The sequence below is a fragment of the Acomys russatus genome, chromosome 1 (assembly GCF_903995435.1).
Source record: "Acomys russatus chromosome 1, mAcoRus1.1, whole genome shotgun sequence".
In the NCBI taxonomy this organism is placed as follows: Eukaryota; Metazoa; Chordata; class Mammalia; order Rodentia; family Muridae; genus Acomys; species Acomys russatus.
This window is the reverse complement of record NC_067137.1, coordinates 121,634,205-121,653,771: the sequence shown is the minus strand read 5'-3', so window position 1 is coordinate 121,653,771 and position 19,567 is coordinate 121,634,205. Positions and strand designations below refer to the sequence as shown.

At 45.5% G+C, this 19,567-nt stretch overlaps 1 protein-coding gene across 1 annotated transcript in view; it reads left to right on the top strand.

The window, feature by feature from the left end:
* Positions 1 to 6,069: 6,069 nt before the first annotated feature.
* The window catches only part of Dync2i1 (dynein 2 intermediate chain 1), a 55,129-nt gene continuing 41,631 nt past the window's right edge, over positions 6,070 to 19,567 (top strand). The window contains exons 1-7 of the mRNA XM_051152484.1: positions 6,070 to 6,240; positions 9,617 to 9,670; positions 10,632 to 11,067; positions 12,335 to 12,426; positions 15,742 to 16,056; positions 17,156 to 17,233; positions 17,719 to 17,935. Of these exons, the coding sequence (XP_051008441.1) occupies positions 6,226 to 6,240; positions 9,617 to 9,670; positions 10,632 to 11,067; positions 12,335 to 12,426; positions 15,742 to 16,056; positions 17,156 to 17,233; positions 17,719 to 17,935 (1,207 nt within the window). The 5' untranslated portion in view covers positions 6,070 to 6,225. The remainder of the gene's footprint in view (positions 6,241 to 9,616; positions 9,671 to 10,631; positions 11,068 to 12,334; positions 12,427 to 15,741; positions 16,057 to 17,155; positions 17,234 to 17,718; positions 17,936 to 19,567) is intronic.

Below are 19,567 nucleotides of genomic sequence, written 5' to 3'. Positions count from 1 at the left end.
TTGATGGTCTCCCTGTGGGGCTCCTGACCTCTCTGGGTCCTTCCAACCCCTCATTCTTCCACACAACCCTCAGTGCTTAGACCAGAGTCCGGCCCCGAGGCCTAACATCTTAAAACAAAACAAAACAAAAGAAAACAAAACTTACGCCAGGCTCAGCTTTGTTGTCTTTCTGGACGTGACTCTCACGCCTTCTCCAGCATTATATCTGTCTGCCGCCTTGCTCCGCGCACGGTGATAATAAAGGACTAACCCTCTGACACGGTAAGCTAGCCCCAATTAAATGCTTTCTTTTATAAGAATTTCCGTGGTCATGGTGTCTCTTCACAGTAAAAGACGAGTGACCAAGACAGAGTGAGTGAACATATGTTTGTCTATCACACACATTAAGAGAGGGATGACATGCACTAGCCAGGGCCTGCCACTAATTCTAGCGAGGAGGCTGAACCAGAGAATATGCTTAGGATAGCACATGTTGATTCAGTTTCGGTAAGGAATATAACTTTGCTCCCCCCTTTCACATCTAGGGCAAATATGAGCTCCTGTAGAGTCTCACGGTCCCATCAGTTCTCAGAGGAAGAGGGACCTCTTTCTGTTGAGGACTCCTGTTGCAGGAACAGGGTTGGGGGCGGGTTTAATTTTAGCTTCATCTTCTTGGATGGACATTGGCCTTTCTTTGCAAGGTAGAGAGACAGTGTTATTGACAGCAGACTCCCACTTTACAGACGGGAGCTTGGCCCTAGCAGAGGTCTGTCTAGAGAGTCTTGGCTTACCACAGCAATGGCAGGATCATTTATCCAAAAGCTAGGTTACTTCCCTGAGACTAAACCAGATAGATGGCTGCTCCACGAAGTCCTAGGATTTCCTGAGTTGAGAGAAAGTACGTCTGTGTTAAGATTTCAATTTATCTTTTTTTCTTTTGCAATTTGGCCTTTCTGGCTTTTGAAGTCTCCTCTTGGTTATTAAATGCTTTTGAAGCCATATTAAGTAAGTGTGGAGAGGAGACCAGGGCCGCTGGTATATTTTTAAAGTTTAAGTGGAGTGTAGATAAAATATACAGATATATGGCTTGGCCTTTCTGACATTGAGAAACCAGACTATTGAAATAGCCTGGGTTGAAGTAGACCAGGGTTCTTAGAGGTTCGCTGTGTTATTCCCTCAGCTTGTCACAATGAACAGGTTAATACTGACTTTTCTAGTCTCTCTAACAGGCAAATGACCGTGCAGTTCCAAGAGATCCTTCCTCATAGCATCCTATGTCCGTGGCTTCTATCTGTATTGTTCTGTATTGGGCAAAGCAGGTGGTTAGCATGGTACAGATGCACTTACAGGTTAGGTCAGTAGGACAGCGGTCCCCTTGGGTTCCTTAATGAAGGGGGAGGGGTCCTGGGTAGACAACCCTAGTTTGCACTGTACTTGGGATAGGCCAGACACTGGAAAGGGGACATGCACTCAGGTGGTGCTGGGGTCCCCTTTCGGCTCCTTTTAAATGACAAGGATGTTCTCTGAGGGGGAGGAGCTGGCTTCCAATTGCTCCTGAGTTCCCTGTATGAGGTTCATGAGCCAGTGCGCATGAGAGAGCGTGTACCTGGGTAAGGAAGAGAGGATGTTGTGAGCTGTGCAGGTTAGAAGCAGGAAAGAGGATGAAATGGAAGCAGAGTTGGCAGACAGAGGGCAGCTAATACCACAGAAGCCAGAGAGGAGCAGGGCTGTGAGTGTGCCCAGAGGTGGGCTCTGCAAGGATGCCACCTGGGGTTCAGTTTAGGGGTCACAGGCTACTGCCAGAGACTAGGCTCGGATAAAGACATTTGAGAGTTCTTTCCTAAATTATGACAAAGGAGATAGACTTTTAGGATGCATTATTTATAGCTTAATGTGTTATGGGGTAAGTAGCATTGTGTTTTGGGGCAGTTATGAGTACCACAATTTGTCAAAAAAGAAAAACACCTTTTAAATTTGAGACTATAAGGATAAAATTTAGACCAATTCTTTTTTTTTAAATTTAAATTTATTTTAAAAACCTTATTCACTTTACATCCCAATCATAGCCCCTCCCTCCCGCATCTCCTCTCGGTCCTCCCTCCCTCCCTCCTCCCTGCTGTTCCCCTTCCCTAGTGCTCCAAGAGGGGGAGCCCTTCTCCACTACCAACTGACTCCAGCCCATCAAGTCTTATCAGGACTGCCTGCATCCCGTTCTTCTGTGATATCAATGTAATCGAAGACCCAGTAATAAACCCACACACCTATGGACACTTGATTTTCGACAAAGAAGCCAAAACCATACAATGGAAAAAATACAGCATCTTCAATAAATGGTGCTGGTCTAACTGGATGGCTACATGTAGAAAAACGCAAATAGATCCATATTTCTCACCATGCACAAAACTCAATCCAAGTGGATCAAGGACCTTAATATAAAACCAGAAACACTAAATCTATTAGAAGATAAGTGGGGAAGAGCCTTGAACTCACTGGTACAGGACACAACCTCCTCAACAGAACATCGGCAGCTCAGGGTTTAAGATCGACAATTAATAAAAGACCAATTCCTGAGAGCATATCTTGGAGTGCGTCAGAAGGAATAAAGGGATGAGACCTTCATATGTAGCAGGCCCCAGTTCTTTGAGGGCAACAGAGCGCCCTGTTGTCAGGCGTGAGACCATCTCTAAGCTGGGTGACTCCTAAGAACAGAGATCCTCTCAAGTCAAGAAGGTGAAAGCTGGTCTCAGTCCTACCTGGTTGGTCAGGCTGGATTGACCTTGAAGGGATAACACAAACTGAAATGGGCTACGGCCGTGGGAGAAGGCAAACTCCTGCATACCCATAAGACTTGGATTGGTTTAGCTGGGGGCATAAACAGCAACACCAACTACTGGCTTTTCTCCTCACTGCCCCCAGGAAGTGGCAGCAATGCCAGGATAGGGAAACTGAATGAGAGAGGAGAAGATAGAGTTGATCCATTCTGCGTGAGCTATGTTTTCAGCCACACATGGTGACTGTGAAGGAGCTTCCAGAAGAAAGTCAAAGCGGGCCTTTATGCTTAGGAACTTACAGTGGTCATCCTCGGTTTTCTGCTGCCTTCAGGTTTCAATAAAATCATCTCAGGTAGGGTCCTTCCCATAACAAAACTAAGGCTTTCTGCAAAAGTTTGAAAGCAGCTCTGTGGGCTGTACCCTGATGGGTGACAGCAGTCAAGAATCACAGCTAGAATGCCTTTGAGTCTCACTGGAGAGCAGCTGTAGGCTGGTCACCTGACCATCACAAACACCAGAGTCAAAGGAGGGAAGGAGAAAGTTCCCCATGCAGGACACTAGGATCTTATGCTGGGGATGATGTAGCAAGCCAAAGGTACAGGGAGTAAAATTATCAGCCTAGAATGGATATAAAATATTAATTAAATAAAATGCACTGTAGATACAGAGCCACAGCCACTAAATTATCCATGAGATAATTGTTGCCTGAGAGGGAATAGGGGTTCCATTATAACAGTTAAGGGAAGTTGGTATGCTATTGATTTGGAGTCTATATCTGGATAGGCGGGTTAACATCTCAATATCTTGTTAAGCAGTGTATTTTATAGTGCACCAGCTGTCTTTCTTGAGATGGACCATTTGGAGTAAGATGCCATGGATCATTGGGAGCTAGGTTCTAAGTGTTTGTATAAAACATCACAGGTCGCTGGGGGTCAGGCTTTCAGCTATCAGGGTCTGATTGTTAAAGTATTGGAATTTCAGCTTTTAGTTGTGGTCCTTTTGTCTTTAGTACAAGATTGCTTTAAACTTACAGTGTAATCCCTGTTTTCTTTTAAAGATTTATTTATTATTTATACAATATTTGCCCACACGTGTGCCTGCCCACCACAAGAAGGCACCAGATCTCATTACAGGTGGGTAAGCCACCATGTGGTTGCTGGGAATTGAACTCAGCACCTTCGGAAGAGCAGACTGTGCTCTTAACCTCTGAGCTATCTCTCCAGCCCTGCAATCCCTGTTTTATAGAATAAGAAATTGAAGTACAAAGTGTACAACAGCCACAGAGAGCTGACTGAGACAGCGGAAGGCTAGAATGGCAGAGAAAACTTGGGGGCATGAGAAGAGAAAGCAGCTCCTCACAGGAGTCTGGCTAAAGTCTCCAACCAACAAAGCAGTCAGCCCAGTTAATGTCACACGGCCTTTCTCCTTTTCCATGCACAATTACACCGTGGACAGGGAGCACACGTGCCCGTCGCCTTGTGTAAGGCCAGTGGCATCTGCTTGCTTTTACACTAGCAGATTATACTACAGACATCTTCAGAGCTTCCTCATTTACCTAACATATCAAATTAAAAGGGGGAAATTTCCTAGCAACCCTTAGAGTGTCGCGTGAGAGCCACTGAGATGGTGCCTGAGGCGAATGCTGACACAGTTTGCTTAGTTCTTCCTTGAGGAGGTCCTACACTTGAGCGTGGCCTCCTTTCTTCTGAGTGCCTTTCTTCGTCTTGGCCTTTGTGTTTAAGCCTATATTAGAATGTCTTCTAAAAATCCTCTGCTTTACTCTGTTGGCCGGTTCTGAAACCTTTTTCAGCATCCAAGCCATGACTTTCAGTTTCTGTCAACTCAAAGTTCAACAGCAACCAGAGCTTCAGAGTGTGGCCAACCAAACAGCTTCTCTTTACCTCTCTCCCAGGGGCGGTCACATTCACAGCTGTTCTAATTAGCTACATCACAGCTGATTCCGGACACTTCACCTCCTCCCAATGAGCCCCATTCAGCTGAGGCTACATTAAGAGGCCATGCTAGCGGCAGAAATCCTGTACCTGGCCTGGGCTTGGGCTTTGCTTTGGGAGGCTCCGTGGGCTGAGCATCCTGATACAGTGTGAGTGATACCCTAAGTCAGCCAGCGATGAAGGCCCTCTTCTACTCATGCAACTAGCTATGCAGAAATATCTTGTTCTCCTCAAGAAGCCCTCGCTGCGTTGTTTATTAGCTGAGGCCACTTTCACAGTTACCTCCGGGGAGTGAACTGTCCGTGGTGGAGGTGTACAGTTTACAGTGTCAGTCGGTGGCTGGGTGACTTAACTGGTGACTGCATTTTAGAGGGTTTGTCAGTCAGCGATGAAGCATGGCTTAGAAGGGCCTAGAGTGGAGAAAAGTGCATGTATGCACACTCGCTATCATTAGGAGTTTGGGTTGCAGATACTAGAGGAAGCTGTCATTTTTGCAGTATGTGTGACTTTTTCTAACATGGTGGATAGTCGCTTTCTCATCCAGTCTCATAGTCAACGGTGCGCGGTGCTTTCCACTATCAGCTGTCTTCAGCTATAGGTACAATGTGATATAAGGTCTAAGAGAATTGGCTTTGGCATCAGATCATCTGCCAGCCTCAGTAAGCATTGTGTAAAAGCTTATTCTTCCTTTTGGCCACAGGCAAAACCCAGTAATACAAATTGCTAAAAGAAGTGGACCAAAATATATCACAGCTACCAAGATTACGTTCCTTCTAAAGAATGCTCCGATAAGTGGAAACAAAGATAACAGACCTTCAGCAAATATGAAAGACTTAGTGTAGCTCTTAGTGCCGTTTGTGTGGTAAGGATTTGAGTCAGTGACCTCTGTGTCTTGAGCAAGTAGACAAATTCTAAGCTGGGTTACAGTTAATATGTGGCTTGGAAAAGTGTGGACAAAGTAAATGTCTCGCCTCAGAAAGACTTCAGAATGTTACCGTACGTTCACTCCTTAACCTTTCAGCAGCTACTTTGCAGCTACTTCCTATGTATCTGTACGTTGTAGACAGCCTGGCCTGGAACAAAGATCCTCCGGCCTTGTCTGCATCGTAATGGGATGAAAAGGTATGCGCCAAACGGTTTTCACTAAAAGACAGACTGTGGGGTATGGTTTGTAAGAGGCAAAGCCTTGTTCAAGTACAAAGCGCATTCGCCGGTTCCTTCCCATCTCACGATGTCAACTGTGGGCGCCAAGGAAGAGACGAGGGCGCGAAAGATGCACCAAGAAACCGCTCAGGCTAGCTCGCCAGCGGCAGGTATGCGCAGGCGTACTGGGGACAGGCGCGGGGCATGCTGGGCCCGCTACATCGGCCCGTTGCTAGGAGGCGGGGACGCCTGCCGGCTGGGGCCCAGGTCGCAGTAGGCCCCGGCTGGCTGGGAGAGGTGAGCGAAGGCCGGCTGGTCCTCTCCGGCTGGCCCGCGCCTGCTGGGCCGAAGACACGCGGCTGCCCCGGCCTCGAGCAGCGATGGAGCCTGGGAAGGTCGGTGTGCCGCGGCCCGAGCCCGTGTCCCCCCAACTCTGTAGCGGCCTTGGAGACTTGGTTTCTTCCTTGCCCTGAGCTGGGGCGAGCGCCGGAGGCGGAGTTTGGGTCAAGGTCTTAGCTCCGTTGAGGCATCCCACTTCTTAGCTCCAGGTGCGGTTTGTGGAGGAGTTTCTGCGCCCATCCAGCGGTATGGCTGAGTGTCAACTTAAGGAAGGCACAGGACTCCTGGGGGGAAAAAAGGCTGAAAGGTGCAACATTTGAGTTGTTGACCACGTCTTTCAGGTGTTACGGTTTGGTGGAGTACGGATTTTTAAAGTGTGTCCTTATGATCCTACCAATTACCTATGGTAAATCCTATTAGTTACTTAAGCGCCTGTTATAATGGATCCCTTTCCTTCTCTGCTTTAGTTAATTTGGGTCTTCTTTTTCCGTCTTTTTGTTTACTGTGTAAAAGTTTGTCTATTTTGTTGATTTTTTTTTTTTTACCCACCAAGAATCAGCTCTTAGTTTCATTGTTTCTTTATACTGACTTTTGTTGTTGTTACAGTTTAATTTATTTCAGTCCTGAGTTTGATTATTGCTTGTCATCTACTCTTGTTCTTCTATAGCTTTCAGGTGTATCACGAAGTTACCAATAATAAAATCTCTCGCGGGGAATTGGTGGCTCACGCCTTTAATCCTAGCCCTTGGGAGACAGAGGCAGGCAGATTCCTGTGAGTTCGAGGCCAGCCTGGTCTACAAAGCTAGTCCAGTACAGCCAAAGCTACACAGAGAAACCCTGTCTCGAAAAATCAAAAACCAAACCAAACCAAACCAAAACAAAACAAAAACCAAACAACAACAAAAACCCAAAACAAAACAAGACAACGCGCCCCCCCCCCCACCTCCAGTTTTTGATGGAGACACTTAGTGCTGTGAACTTGCCTCTTGCAACTGTGTTCATTGTGACCCATGGGTTTGACATGTCGTATTTTAATTCTCATTCAATTCTAAAACATAATTTCCCTTTTGATTTCTGTCTTGTTGTTTAGTGTCCACAAGTCTGTGTGTTTTCTGTCATTTCTATTGTTGATAGTCAGCTTTAATCTATGGTGGCCAGATAGGATTCAGGCTGTTATTTCAGTTTTCTTATGTGTGTTGACACTTTCTTTGTGTTCCAATATGTGATCAGTTTTGGAGAAAGTTTCACGAGCTATGGAGCTACTTTCCACATGGAACAACTATAGAGTTACACTCTATATATGCCTGGTAGGTCAATTTGACATACTTTTTTTTTTTTCTTTAACTCCAGCATTTCTCTGTTTAGTTTTTGTCTGGATGACCTGTCTGTTGGTGGGCCTCGGGTACTGAAGTCATTGTCTATCATTGTGTGCGGGTCAGTATGTGATTTTTATCTGTAGTTGTGTTTCTTTTATGAACTTGTGTGACCTTGTGTTTGGTGCATAAATTTTTAGAACTGCAATATCCTTTTTTTTTTTCCTTTGATAGATTTTTCTCTTTGATGAGTCTGTAGTGTTCTTCTCTATCTCTTCTGGTTAGTTTTGGCTTGACGTCTATTTTGTCACGTATTAAAAATGGTTACACCTGTTTGTTTCTTGGGTCTCTTTGCTTGGAATGCATTTTTTTCATCCATGTACCCTACGATGATGTCTGTCCTTCATGGTGAGGTCTGTTTCTTGGATGCAACAGAAAGATGGATGCTGTTTTCTTATCCAGTCTGCTAGTCTGTGTCATGTGTGTGTGTGTGTGTGTGTGTGTGTGAGAATTGAGACTACTAGTCTTGAGAACTGTTAATGAGCAGTGTCTGCTAATTCCTGTTACTTTGTAGTTGTGGGATGGGCCTTGTGCCCCCCATTCCCTTCCCTCCCCCCATGGTCACTGTCCCTCATGTGGTCACCCTTCTCTTCAGTGTGTAGTTCTCCTGGGGTGCATTTTTTCTATTCCGTTTTAGAGTCTTCGAAAAGTCAGGTGTTACTCTAATGGCCTGCCTTTATATGTGACTTAGCTTTTTTCACTGGCCACATTTAATATTCTTTCTTTGTTTTGTACATTTAGTGTTTCGATTATTACATGTTTCGGGGAGTTTCTTTTCTGGTCCTGTCTATTTGGTCTGCTGTATACCTGTTCTAACATGATGAGCATGTCTTTCTTTAGATTGGGGAACTTTTCTGCTATGCTTATTGAATAATATTTACTGTGCCTTTGACCTGGGTTTCTTCTCCTTCCTTTACATCTATTATTCATAGGTTTGATCTTTTCTTAGTTTTCTGGGCTTCCTGGATGTTTTGTGTTAGGATTTTATTTTAGGTTTAACATTTTCACATTTTCTTTGGAGTATCTATTTTTTCTACCTTGTCTTCAAGACCTGAAATTCTCTTTCATGTCTTAATCTGATGCTGAGGCTTACCTCTGGGGATTTTGTATGAGCTCCTAAGTTTTTCAGTTCCAATTTTATTTCAGTTTAGATTTTCTTTAGTGATTCTATTTCTTTTTTTTTAAAATATTTTATTTAATTTTAATTTATATGTGTTGGTGTGAGAGTGTCAGATCTTGGAGTTACAGACAGTTGTGAGTGTCCATGTGGGTGCTGGGAATTGAACCCGGGTCCTTTGGAAGAGCAGGCAGTGCTCTTAACCACTGAGCCATCTCCCCAACCCCCGTGATTCTATTTCTTTACTAAATTCCACTTTCATTATTTTTTTCAACTGTTTGGTTTTGTGTGTGTGTGTGTTCAGTTTTTGTTAAGTCTTTTATTACATCCTTTTTAAGGTATTTGAACATATTTCTCTCTTTTCTTTTTTCTTTTCCCTCCACCACCTCCTTTTCCTCCTCCTCCTTCTCCTCTTCCTCCTCCTTCTTTTCTTTGAGACAGAGTTTTTCTGTGTAGCCTTGGCTGTCCTGGGACTCTCTTTGTAGACCAGGCTGACCTTGAACTCACAGAGCTCCGCCTGCCTCTGCCTCCTGAGTGCTGGGATTAAAGGCATGTGCTACCACATCTGGCTTCTTTTTTGTTTTGTTTGAGACAGAGTATCCCTATGTATCCAGCGTTGGCCTGGAACTCTCTATGCTCCTGCTTTGGCCACCCAAGTGCTGGGGATTACAGATGTGAGCCCCATTCTTGGCCTGTCCTACGATCATCTTTCATTTCAATAGGAAAGCAAAACTAGATTAGTTAATCATTTTTCATGCAAATAGTATAATGAAAACATAAAATTTGTCATTTAAAAAATTAAAAAAAATTTCCCCCCAGGGCCTTCTTATATTGCTTAAGCTGGCTAGAACTTAGAATCTTCCTGCCTCAGGTTCCTGAGTGCTAGGATATTGTTGTGTGCCACCTTACTTGATAATTCTGACTTTGTACTTTGCTATTTAGAGACGAACCAAAGATGATACTTGGAAAGCAGATGACCTCAGAAGACACCTCAAGGTAATATATTATAGAGACTTGATGACGTGGGATTCGTATGGAACCCTCATGGGCTTTTGGACAGTGTGTTCAGGCTCACAACTCTGCATAGCTTTGCTTACAAGAAGTTCATTTCAGAGGCATTTTTGTCTCGAAGATGAAGCCAGGGAGTTAATACTTCTGGAATATTTTGGGGTATGGTCTTGCCTTGGGCTGAGGTATCTTGTTTGTTAGGTCAGCCAGTAGCATCACCAGCATGAGTTTTGTGGCTGAGATTTGTACCTTCTGAGAATTTTATAGTAAAGGACTTATTTATTTATTTAAGCAGGTTTCCCTCTGTCACCCAGGCTGTGACTCTCCTGCCCCATTGTCCTTGTCACTTGGGCTTAGCTTGATTGTTGCTGTTGACACAGGGTCTCACTATGGAGCCCTGGCTGGCCTGAAACTTACACAAACCAGGCTGCCTCAAACTCCGAGAGACGCGCCTGCTTCTGCCTCCTGAGTGCTGTGGTTAAAGGCGTGCGCCATCGTGCTCAGTGGGCTTTGTTCTTTACATACTAACTAAGGTTGAGGCTCTTGCCTCAACAACCTTAAAGCACGACTTCACTATCTTTTTCTATTATAGGCTGTATTTTATTGTTTTACCTTCTTGTACTACTAAGATTGTACTCATGTTCGTGGGCTGGGCAGCTCTGCTGCTGCGTCCTGCCTCCCATGTTGCCTTCTGGGTTTGATTTACCAGTCAACTTGAACATCTCTTGTACATGGGTGATCAGCGGTCAGCATCTGTAGAAATGCAGGACCCCAGTTAAAGCGCATTCTGAGAGTATTTGTTCAGCTCCATCCCCCATCTCGCTGGACTGAGAAAGCACTTGCAGCCAGTGATTTTCAAAAAGTGTTTAGATGAGTCTTTCTGTCTAGGTTTTGGTTTAAGTGATGTATGCTTTCGTGGTTAATGAACATCTTGCCTGTGTTGTTTCAGGCTGTGCAATCGGGTAGTCCCAAGGAAGATAAGAAAGTTAGGGAAAAGAAAGTGCACAAGGAGTCAGAAGTGTGCTGCTCTCTTGAACACAGAGAGCACAAGAGCAGGGATCCAGACCGAGAGGCCCGGCACAAAGAGAAGGCTGCTGAGCGAGGCCTGTACACCTCCACAGAACGTCTTCGTGTGGAGAGAGACCGCGAGAAGCACAAAGAAAGAAGGAAAGATGTGAAAGACCGTGAGAAAGACAAACTGAAAGAGCGACACCGAGAACAAGACGCAGAGAAGCCTCATAGTCGAGGCAAAGACAGGGAGCGAGAGAAGGACAGAAAGGCCCGGAAAGAAGAGCTCAGGCAGACGGTCGCCTACTATGACCTCTTGGGTCGAGAGACGCGTGGCCGGCAGATGCTGGAGAGAGTGGAAAAGAAGGCCCACGCAGGTGCGTCTCTGCGCTGGGGAGTCCATTTACAGTATCACCTCAGTTGCTTGTTAGCTTATTAGCTATATTTTGTTGTTGTTGTTGATTGATTGATCCATTGATTTTGTGTGTGTGTGTGTGTGTGTGTAAGCACATTTGTGCCACACTAGTGGAGGTTAGAGGACAACTTTCAGGAGTTGGTTTTTGCCTTCCCTATTGTTGAGATGGGGGTCTCTTCTTTTCATGTTATGTGCTTTTGGCTAGCTGGCCTGCGAGGCCTGGCTGATTCTCCGCATCTCCCACCTGTGTGGGATCATAGACATGTGCACCTGCGCCCAGCTTGTACATTGGTTCTGGGCTTTGTCAGGCTGGATGGGCCAGTGCTATTACTTGCTGAGCCATTTTTTTTTGGCCTGTATTTTATTTAAAGATTCTCACTGTTGAAGCTTTTTTCTCTCTCTCAGGTTTTCATGGATGCTTTAGCTTTGGAGTTAGGAAACAGAAAGTCAGTTTCCTGTTCTCTGTGTTTGTTACTATGAAAATAAAAAAAATTCAGTCAACAAAGGAACCATTTTTTATTATTTTCTAGTGCTTTTAACTTGAAATTCCTTGTTTTTTTGTTTTGTTTTGTTTTGTTCTTTTTGCATTTATTATCTCAATAAGTCTTAGTCTTTGTGGGTGAACAAAAATAAAGCACTTTAATCAAAGTATTCTACCAAAGTGTAAATTTTATTGTAGTATTGGAGCTTTTGAGGTCAAATTCAGGGCTGTTATACATGGTAGACAAGGACTCCACCACTGAGCTAGTTTCCAAACTGTAGGCTCCTGACTCGTCAGTGGTCGCTGGTGTCCTGTCGGGGGTTGTGCTCTGTCCAGCAGCAACACCTGGAGGAGTCATCCTCCCAGCCTCCCCTGTGGCTTCTCTTGTACTCCACATCCAGCCCTGGCTCCCTCCTCCACGGACTAGGATGCTTCAGCTTCCTGTCAGGCGTGTTTGTGAGCCCCCTCTTCAGCTCCAGGGGACACGGACATTTACCAGCCTGTCTCAGAGACATGCTGGGAGGGGGAAGAGTTGTCTCTGCGTCTTAGCCTGCCATATTCGTCCACCTGAAGTTTAGCTACTGGCACTTGTTACTCTGAGTGTTGAGACTGTGCTTTAGTTGAAGAATGTCTTAAAATATAAGTTAATGAGCGCATGTGCAGTGGTGAGTCTACAGCGAATCCTTAGGCAGCCGTTTTGGTAAGATAAACTTTCGGAATATTAACAGTATGTTGGTGTATTTTTTAGTAAGTAAAGTCCGAACTGAGGAAAAAGAAAGGAGAGATGAAGATCCTGAAACAGAAGATGACGACAGAGAGAGAAGATACCGAGAACGGAAGGTACGCAGCCCAATCAGCAGAGCGCTCGCACGCCTGGCTGAGGAGGAGATGGCGTGTCCTGTTGGAGGGTGGTCTGGGGCTATGTAGTTGTCAGTCGCTTGCTGCCTCCTCCCCCAGATTCTGACTGTTTATGAGCAACTGTCATGCACCCCAAGTACTGCTCTTTAACCTTGTCTAAGAAACTATTCCTGATTGGCTGACTAAAAGGCCTAAACCTGGGCAGGGCAGAGTGGGGTAGGTGTGGCCGAAGTCAGCGGGCTGTGGGAGAGGAGGGTCTTGGGAGGGAGAGGCAGAAGGAACTGCGGGAGGAGGAGGAAGAGGATCGCCTCGGATAGGGAAGAGCCGTGTGGGCTCAGAGGAGGAACTGCAAAGTTCCACATGGAAAAAATGCCCAGATGAACAACCTTAGCAAGTATTTTGGGATTACGCGGATGGGAGGCAGCACAAATAGAAATTATTAGAAGCACATGGCCTGGGATGGAGGCTGGGAGATAATGGAGGAGAGCTCAGGAGGTGATAGAGGGGAGCTCAGGAAGTGATGGAGAGGAGCTTAGGAGGTGATGGAGGGGAGCTCAGGAGGTGATGGAGGGGAGCTCAGGAGGTGATGGAGAGGAACTCAGGAAGTGATGGAGGGGAGCTCAGGAGGTGATGGAGGGGAGCTCAGGAAGTGATGGAGAGGAGCTCAGGAGGTGATGGAGGGGAGCTCAGGAGGTGATGGAGGGGAGCTCAGGAAGTGATGGAAAGGAGGTGATGGAGGGGAGCTCAGGAGGTGATGGAGGGGAGCTCAGGAGGTGATGGAGGGGAGCTCAGGGGGTGATGGAGGGGAGCTCAGGGGGTGATGGAGAGGACGTCAGGAAGTGATGGAGGGGAGCTCAGGAGGTGATGGAGGGGAGCTCAGGAGGTGATGGAGGGGAGCTCAGGAGGTGATGGAGGGGAGCTCAGGAAGTGATGGAAAGGAGGTGATGGAGGGGAGCTCAGGAGGTGATGGAGGGGAGCTCAGGAGGTGATGGAGGGAAGCTCAGGGGGTGATGGAGAGGACGTCAGGAAGTGATGGAGGGGAGCTCAGGAGGTGATGGAGGGGAGCTCAGGAGGTGATGGAGGGGAGCTCAGGAGGTGATGTCTGCCATGTACCAGGTGAATTAAGGTTATTCTAAAATATAGCAGGTGTCTGTGTCTTTATTGATTGAGGAAGTGGACTAAATAATACTGCCATAATAATTATAAGCCTAATAATAAACATTTATTAGGCCATACCATTAAATTAACTACTACAGTACATTTGCTTTTTAAAATACATTTTAAACTTCTAATTGACATATAGTAATTGTGCATATTTATAGGGCACAGAGGGACATTTCAGTGTATTCATAGTGTTTATTCTCTACAACAAGGAGATTGGCTTAAGTCATTTTGTGGTAGTGAGGGGTCACTATTGCTCTGATGAAACACAATGACCAAAAAAGCACCTTGGGCAGGAAAGGGTTTATTCTGCTTGCATTTCCACATCATAGTCCAGCATCAAAATACAACAGGAACTCAAGCGGGGATGGAACCTGGAGGCAGGCCTGATGCCGAGGCATGGGCGGGGCCCTGCTTACTCGTACCTGCTTTCCTATAGCGCCCAGGGGTAGACAGCACTGCCTACCACCTTCTCCCATCAACTACTACTTAAGAAACCACCCACAGCTGGGCCTTATGGAGGCGGTTCCTCAGCTGAGGTCCCCTTCTTTCAGACAACTCCACCTTGTGTCAGCTGACACAGAGTATGTCGGGACACCACTTTTTAAATTTTATTTTTATCATCCTGGGCTCAAGAACAGTAGAAGCGATCCTCCTGTACTCTCGGTGTTTTTGTTTGTTTGCTTTGTTTTACGTTAACCACCCTTCCATTAATTACCATTGTGTAACAAACACTTTCTAGTGGCAAGTCTTGAGTATACTTTAAAACGTTAGCTCTTTAGCAGGTATTTATGTTACTGTTTTTTAAAATTTGATTTGAGGAATCTTTTATTTTGCAAGTAAGTGCAAATATGATATAGATGTGTCTGTTTTTTGGTGGACAGTAATGTAAATAGTTGTCTGGGTTTTATTTGGGTATATAAAAGTCCTTTAGACTTAGCTTTTTAATTTCCATAGTTTATTTTGGCAAGTGATCTTAGGTAGTTAACTACCTTCAAAGCCGACAGGCTTAGAGATATTTTCTGAAGAAATACTCCCCTGGGGGAGATAAACAGGGTGGACTAGAGTTGGGTTGAACTGAGGAAGGAGATCAGAGACTCTTCTGTGTCCTCAGACTAGATGAGAGGACACAGAGAATCAGGGTGACCTGGGAGGGAGGGAGAGAGGGAGGAAGGGAGGGAACGAGCGAGGGGGTGAGGGGGAGAGAAGTGGAGGGGGCAGAGTCCAGTGGCCCTGGGTCTGCCTTGAAGGTTCCCGGATGGAATCAGAGCTGGGACACCTTCATCATAGCTGCTGGGGCTTGGTGATCATGAGTGACTCGGAGGTCTTTGGTGGTGCTGCTGGGATGAGGAGATGACTAAGTGAGAGCCTTTCTTTGCAAGGCTCCTTGTTGGAGTGGGAATCAGCGACAGTTAAGGGGAAGTGACATCCCATGTTAGTACATGGAGACATAGCACATGCTGCTGGCATTTACCACAGGGCCTGGTTTCCTGGAGCAGTCACAGTGACTCTGCATCAGGGATTACAGCACTGTGGTGCTGAAGGTGAGAGAACAGAAAGGCAGAAGGCAAAGGCCGTTTGTTTTGTTGTGTGTCTGGATTAGGTTTCTGTCACTATAATAGAATATCCAAGGAGAGCAATGTATAAAAGGAAAAGTTGTCTTTGATTCATAGAGTTGGAACATGGTTGGCCATGTTGTAGAGAGGTGCATGCACAGTGGAGCAAAGCTGCCTACATCCCAGGTCAGGGAACAGAGAGGAGGGAGGGACAGGAAGAGCTGAGGCCCTCAGTCCCTTCAGCCATTCAATGGCTGCACTTCCTGCAGGTCCACAGTGCCTCCCAGCAGTGTTACCATGGAGACCAAGCCTTGACACAGGGGCCATCCAGACCATCATCCTGAGGAATTTTGACAGTTTGGAAGGTCAGCGAGAGGGCATGCAGGCTCAGGTGATGTTGCTTCGTGGTGTTGGTGTTGGTGTGAGTGAGGACTGTTCTCCTTCCAGGACAATGGAGTGAGGGTTTGAGGGAGAGAGAGCAGGGCCAGGGGTGTGGCTTTCTGTTTCTTTCACTGTAGCACACATGGATGGGGCTACGCACGGCGACCCTTTGCACACGTAGTCCTCTGTTGATTCACAGCTGCAGTATGGAGACAGTAAGGAGAACCCTCTGCACTACTGGCTGTATAAAGAGGACAACGAGAGGAAGCACAAGCGGGTGAAAGACGCCGATCGGGAGAAGAAGCACCGCGAGAAAAGCAGCACAAGGGAGAAAAGAGAGAGACACACCAAAGACAAGGCGAGTGTGCTCACGCTCACGGACAGGGAGGTGGACGAGAGACACAGAGAGAAGCGGCACAGGGTAGGACTTCACCACGATGAGGACAGGCGCCGAAGTCACACAGAGAAGAAAGAGAGAGCTTTGAAAGAAGAGCACAAGAAAAGGGAATCGAAGGTAGCGTTTCCCACGGCCACTGCCTTTATTATAGTCATGCTGAGGTCAACAGGTAGAAGCGTGCTCAGTGTGGGCGCAACATTAGATTACTGTCTAGTGTCCTGTTAGGTTTTAGCTAGTGTAACAAAACATCTGACTGAAAGTTAGGGAGGAAAGATTTATTTTTTGGCTCTTGTTTTCAGAGATTTCAGTCCAGCGGGGCAGGCAGAGAACAAGCCTGTGCTCCGGGCTTCTGAGGCACCTGGCGTGCCCAACGCTGCCACCTTCACTGAGGGCTGCGCTTTTCCCTACTTGTTCATAACTCTTTGCACACGGCTTCAAGACACTGTCAGAGGTGTGCTTTGTAAATATTGTAAGTGCTTCTCAGGCTAATCCAGTGGACATAGTTAATCACCACATTGGTAATGACTTAAGTCAGTACTTTGTAATCTGTAGAGGGAGGGCACCAAGTTTTAGTTATGTGGTAAGTGTACTGCCCACCCCCCAGCCCCTTTGTGATGAGGTTTCACTGTGTTGCTATGTTGTGCAGGCTCAAGTGATCCTCCTGTCTCAGTCTTCCAGTCAGCCTAGATGATACTTATAAAGGAGAAAGCATGAAACCGGAGTCATGAAACAGTATGAATCAGAATTGGTAAACAGGTTTACAAAAAAGAATAAAAATATGTAGTGACTGATTGCAAAGGATCTAAGTTCTCCCTGCGTCTGTTTGACTTTCTCACTGCAGTTGCTTAATGTTTCCTGAGACCCCCAGAGTAGCATTTGTTCTCATACACACTCTCTGAATTACTCCGTTTTTATAGAACTGGAAAGAATTGTCCTGTATCTGGTCACATGTATGTTCACTGTAGAATAAACATCTCTCAAACATTTATCATTTATGGTGAAAGCTTAACGCCCTTTTAGCTTTTTATAAAGTGTAGTGTGTTCTTACAAGGGCATTTCCTATAATAATTCAAAATTGTTCCGTGTTGTAAATACTTTTAAATAAGCAGCATCACAGGAATCTTAGAAAACACGTATTTCCAACCTATTTGCAATAGTTAAATTTATGATTGCATTTTTTATTTGTTTGTTTTTCATGTTGGACTTTTGCTTCTAGGAACCTGAACAGGAACACATTGACGTAGAGGCTCCTGGGGCTGATGGATATCAGGCCAATTTTGATGATGATTTTGAAGTATGTATAAAATTTAAAATTTTCTCAGTTTAACAATGTGGTCTTAAAATTAGTTCAATAGGCCTTTCTCTCTTGCCCATGCCTGGTAAGGTTTAATGCAGATCTGGTTGTTACTGTGCAAAGCTTACTGTACTCCCACCAGTGCCTGTCCTCACTGTGTCTGGTACTTAAAGAGCTTTACAGTTTAACCACATTTTAAGTGCACAGTACTCAAACATCTGTATATGTATCTAAGTATACGCCCGCATAACCCTTCACAATCTTAGACCACGATACTTCTTAGTATACGTGGTCCTATATCCTGTGGTTCATTTTCAGAAAAACAAAAGCAGCAGTACATTACAAATGTATAATCCAGCAACATTAAAATCTCCTTTAGCTATAGGATTTTTTTTTTGCTTTAAATTTATAAATTGTAATGCTTGTTGTGTATGAGTTGAACTTAGGTGTCTTAAGGATGCCAAATTCCTTCACACTGCTCGTAGGACTACGAAGATGACTTTGAGGTTTGCGATGGAGATGATGACAGCTATAACGAGCACGACGCGGAAGAGAAAGCGGAAGAGCTTCCCCCAGCCCAGAGAAGGGAAATACAGGAAATTCAGAAGGCAATCAGTGCGGAGAACGAAAGGGTTGGAGAGTTGTCTTTGAAGCTGTTTCAGAAGCAAGGTCGAATGGAGTGTGCGAAGGAGCCCTGGGCAGGTACTCACAAGGGACACTCAGAGCGGGGAAGCAGTCTGTGAGCCATGCAGACACTTGCTGAAAACTCCCAGGAGGTGGGCAGAGTCTGCACTTGATGCACCCGGTGATGCTATGCCACGTGCCTCCCAAGTCCTGAGCCGCCGTTGGCGTGTTAAGGGTGGCTGTGAACTGACAGTAGCCACCCCTTGGACACCATGAACACTGTCCTGCTCTCTAGGCCTCTTTCCAGCCTGTAGTCACGTGTTCTTGTTTCCCTTGGTAATGCCCTCCTTGAATTCCGATGAAGTGGTGGTCATAATTACTGGCAGGAAGCTTGGGCTATGTGTTAGCCCCATAGGGCAGGTGATAGGCCTTGTTAGCTCCACAGAGGCCCATGGCCACTCTACAGAAGCAGCCCTGTGAGGTGGCCAGCAGGCCTGGGGTGGCACTCACAGCATATCAGGTAGCATAGTGCCTATTGTAACTTTTCTCAAGGAAATTTCTTTATGAAGTTAAAATTGTATTTTCTGAAAATTCTTGATACCTGGACATGATAAGTTATGAGAATGGAAGTATGTTAAAATCATTTAAAGAAAAAGTGTCATTTGATAAAACATTTTCTTTTAAAATAGCACAATTGGTAACATGGGAAAGTATTACACTTACCAGATTGGATGGTCTTGTAGTCTCCAATGAATAAAGCTAATAGCAGGTAGTTATTAGTGCATGATCAGCAATCAGATTGGGTGCCTACTGCAGAGGGAGCAAAAGTGCTGGGCAGTGTGGATACCTAGTGTTCTGTAGCCTACTGGGCCTGGCAGAAGGAAAGACCCAGTGTTTTATTTTACTTTGGATTTATTTTTCTGGTACCATGGACTCATGGTGGGGTGGCAGTATGCTTACTTAGATCTGTATAATAGATTCATGAATAACCTTTTTATTTCCTACATTTATGTGTAGCATGATCTATTCCTTAGCTCAGTTGGCAAATTAATTGGTCACTCTTACACACATTGCTCCCTAGAAAATAACTGTGGTTTTGGCTCCCTCAGTATTAAGCCAGTACAGGGGACTGAGCAGAAGGGTGAGTACAGTGACAGAGCCATGTTCTGTGCTGTAGGAGCAACTCCGGCAGGGTTTAGTAGTGCTCATAATGGGGTTTCAAATCTCGACTTGTAGCATTGGCTAACTGTGGTCTTGAGCAGTAGTCTAGTTTTCTTTCTGTTGCTGTGATAAAGTTCTGAGACCCACAGGACCTTAAGGGAGGAAATAATATATTCGGCACACACTTCCAGGTCACAGTCATGATTAAAGGCCATCAAGGCAAGAACCCAAGTAGGAGCAGGGAGAGAAACCCTGGAAGACTGCTGCCTGCTAGCCAGCTGTCTGACTTACCACAGGCCTGTGCTTAGCCAGCTTCCTGAGGTGGCCCAGGACTACTGCTTGGCAATGGTGCCAGCCGTATGGGCTGAGCTCATTATATCAGCTCAGCTAGTTAAGCCAAACCTTCGCAGACGTGTCCACAGACAAACATGATACACATAGTCACTCAATTGTGACTTTTTAAAAAGGTGGTTCTAGGCTGTCAAATTGACAGTAAATGCTAACTAAGACAGATCATTACTTAACCTCTCTGCCTTTCCGTTTCTGCAC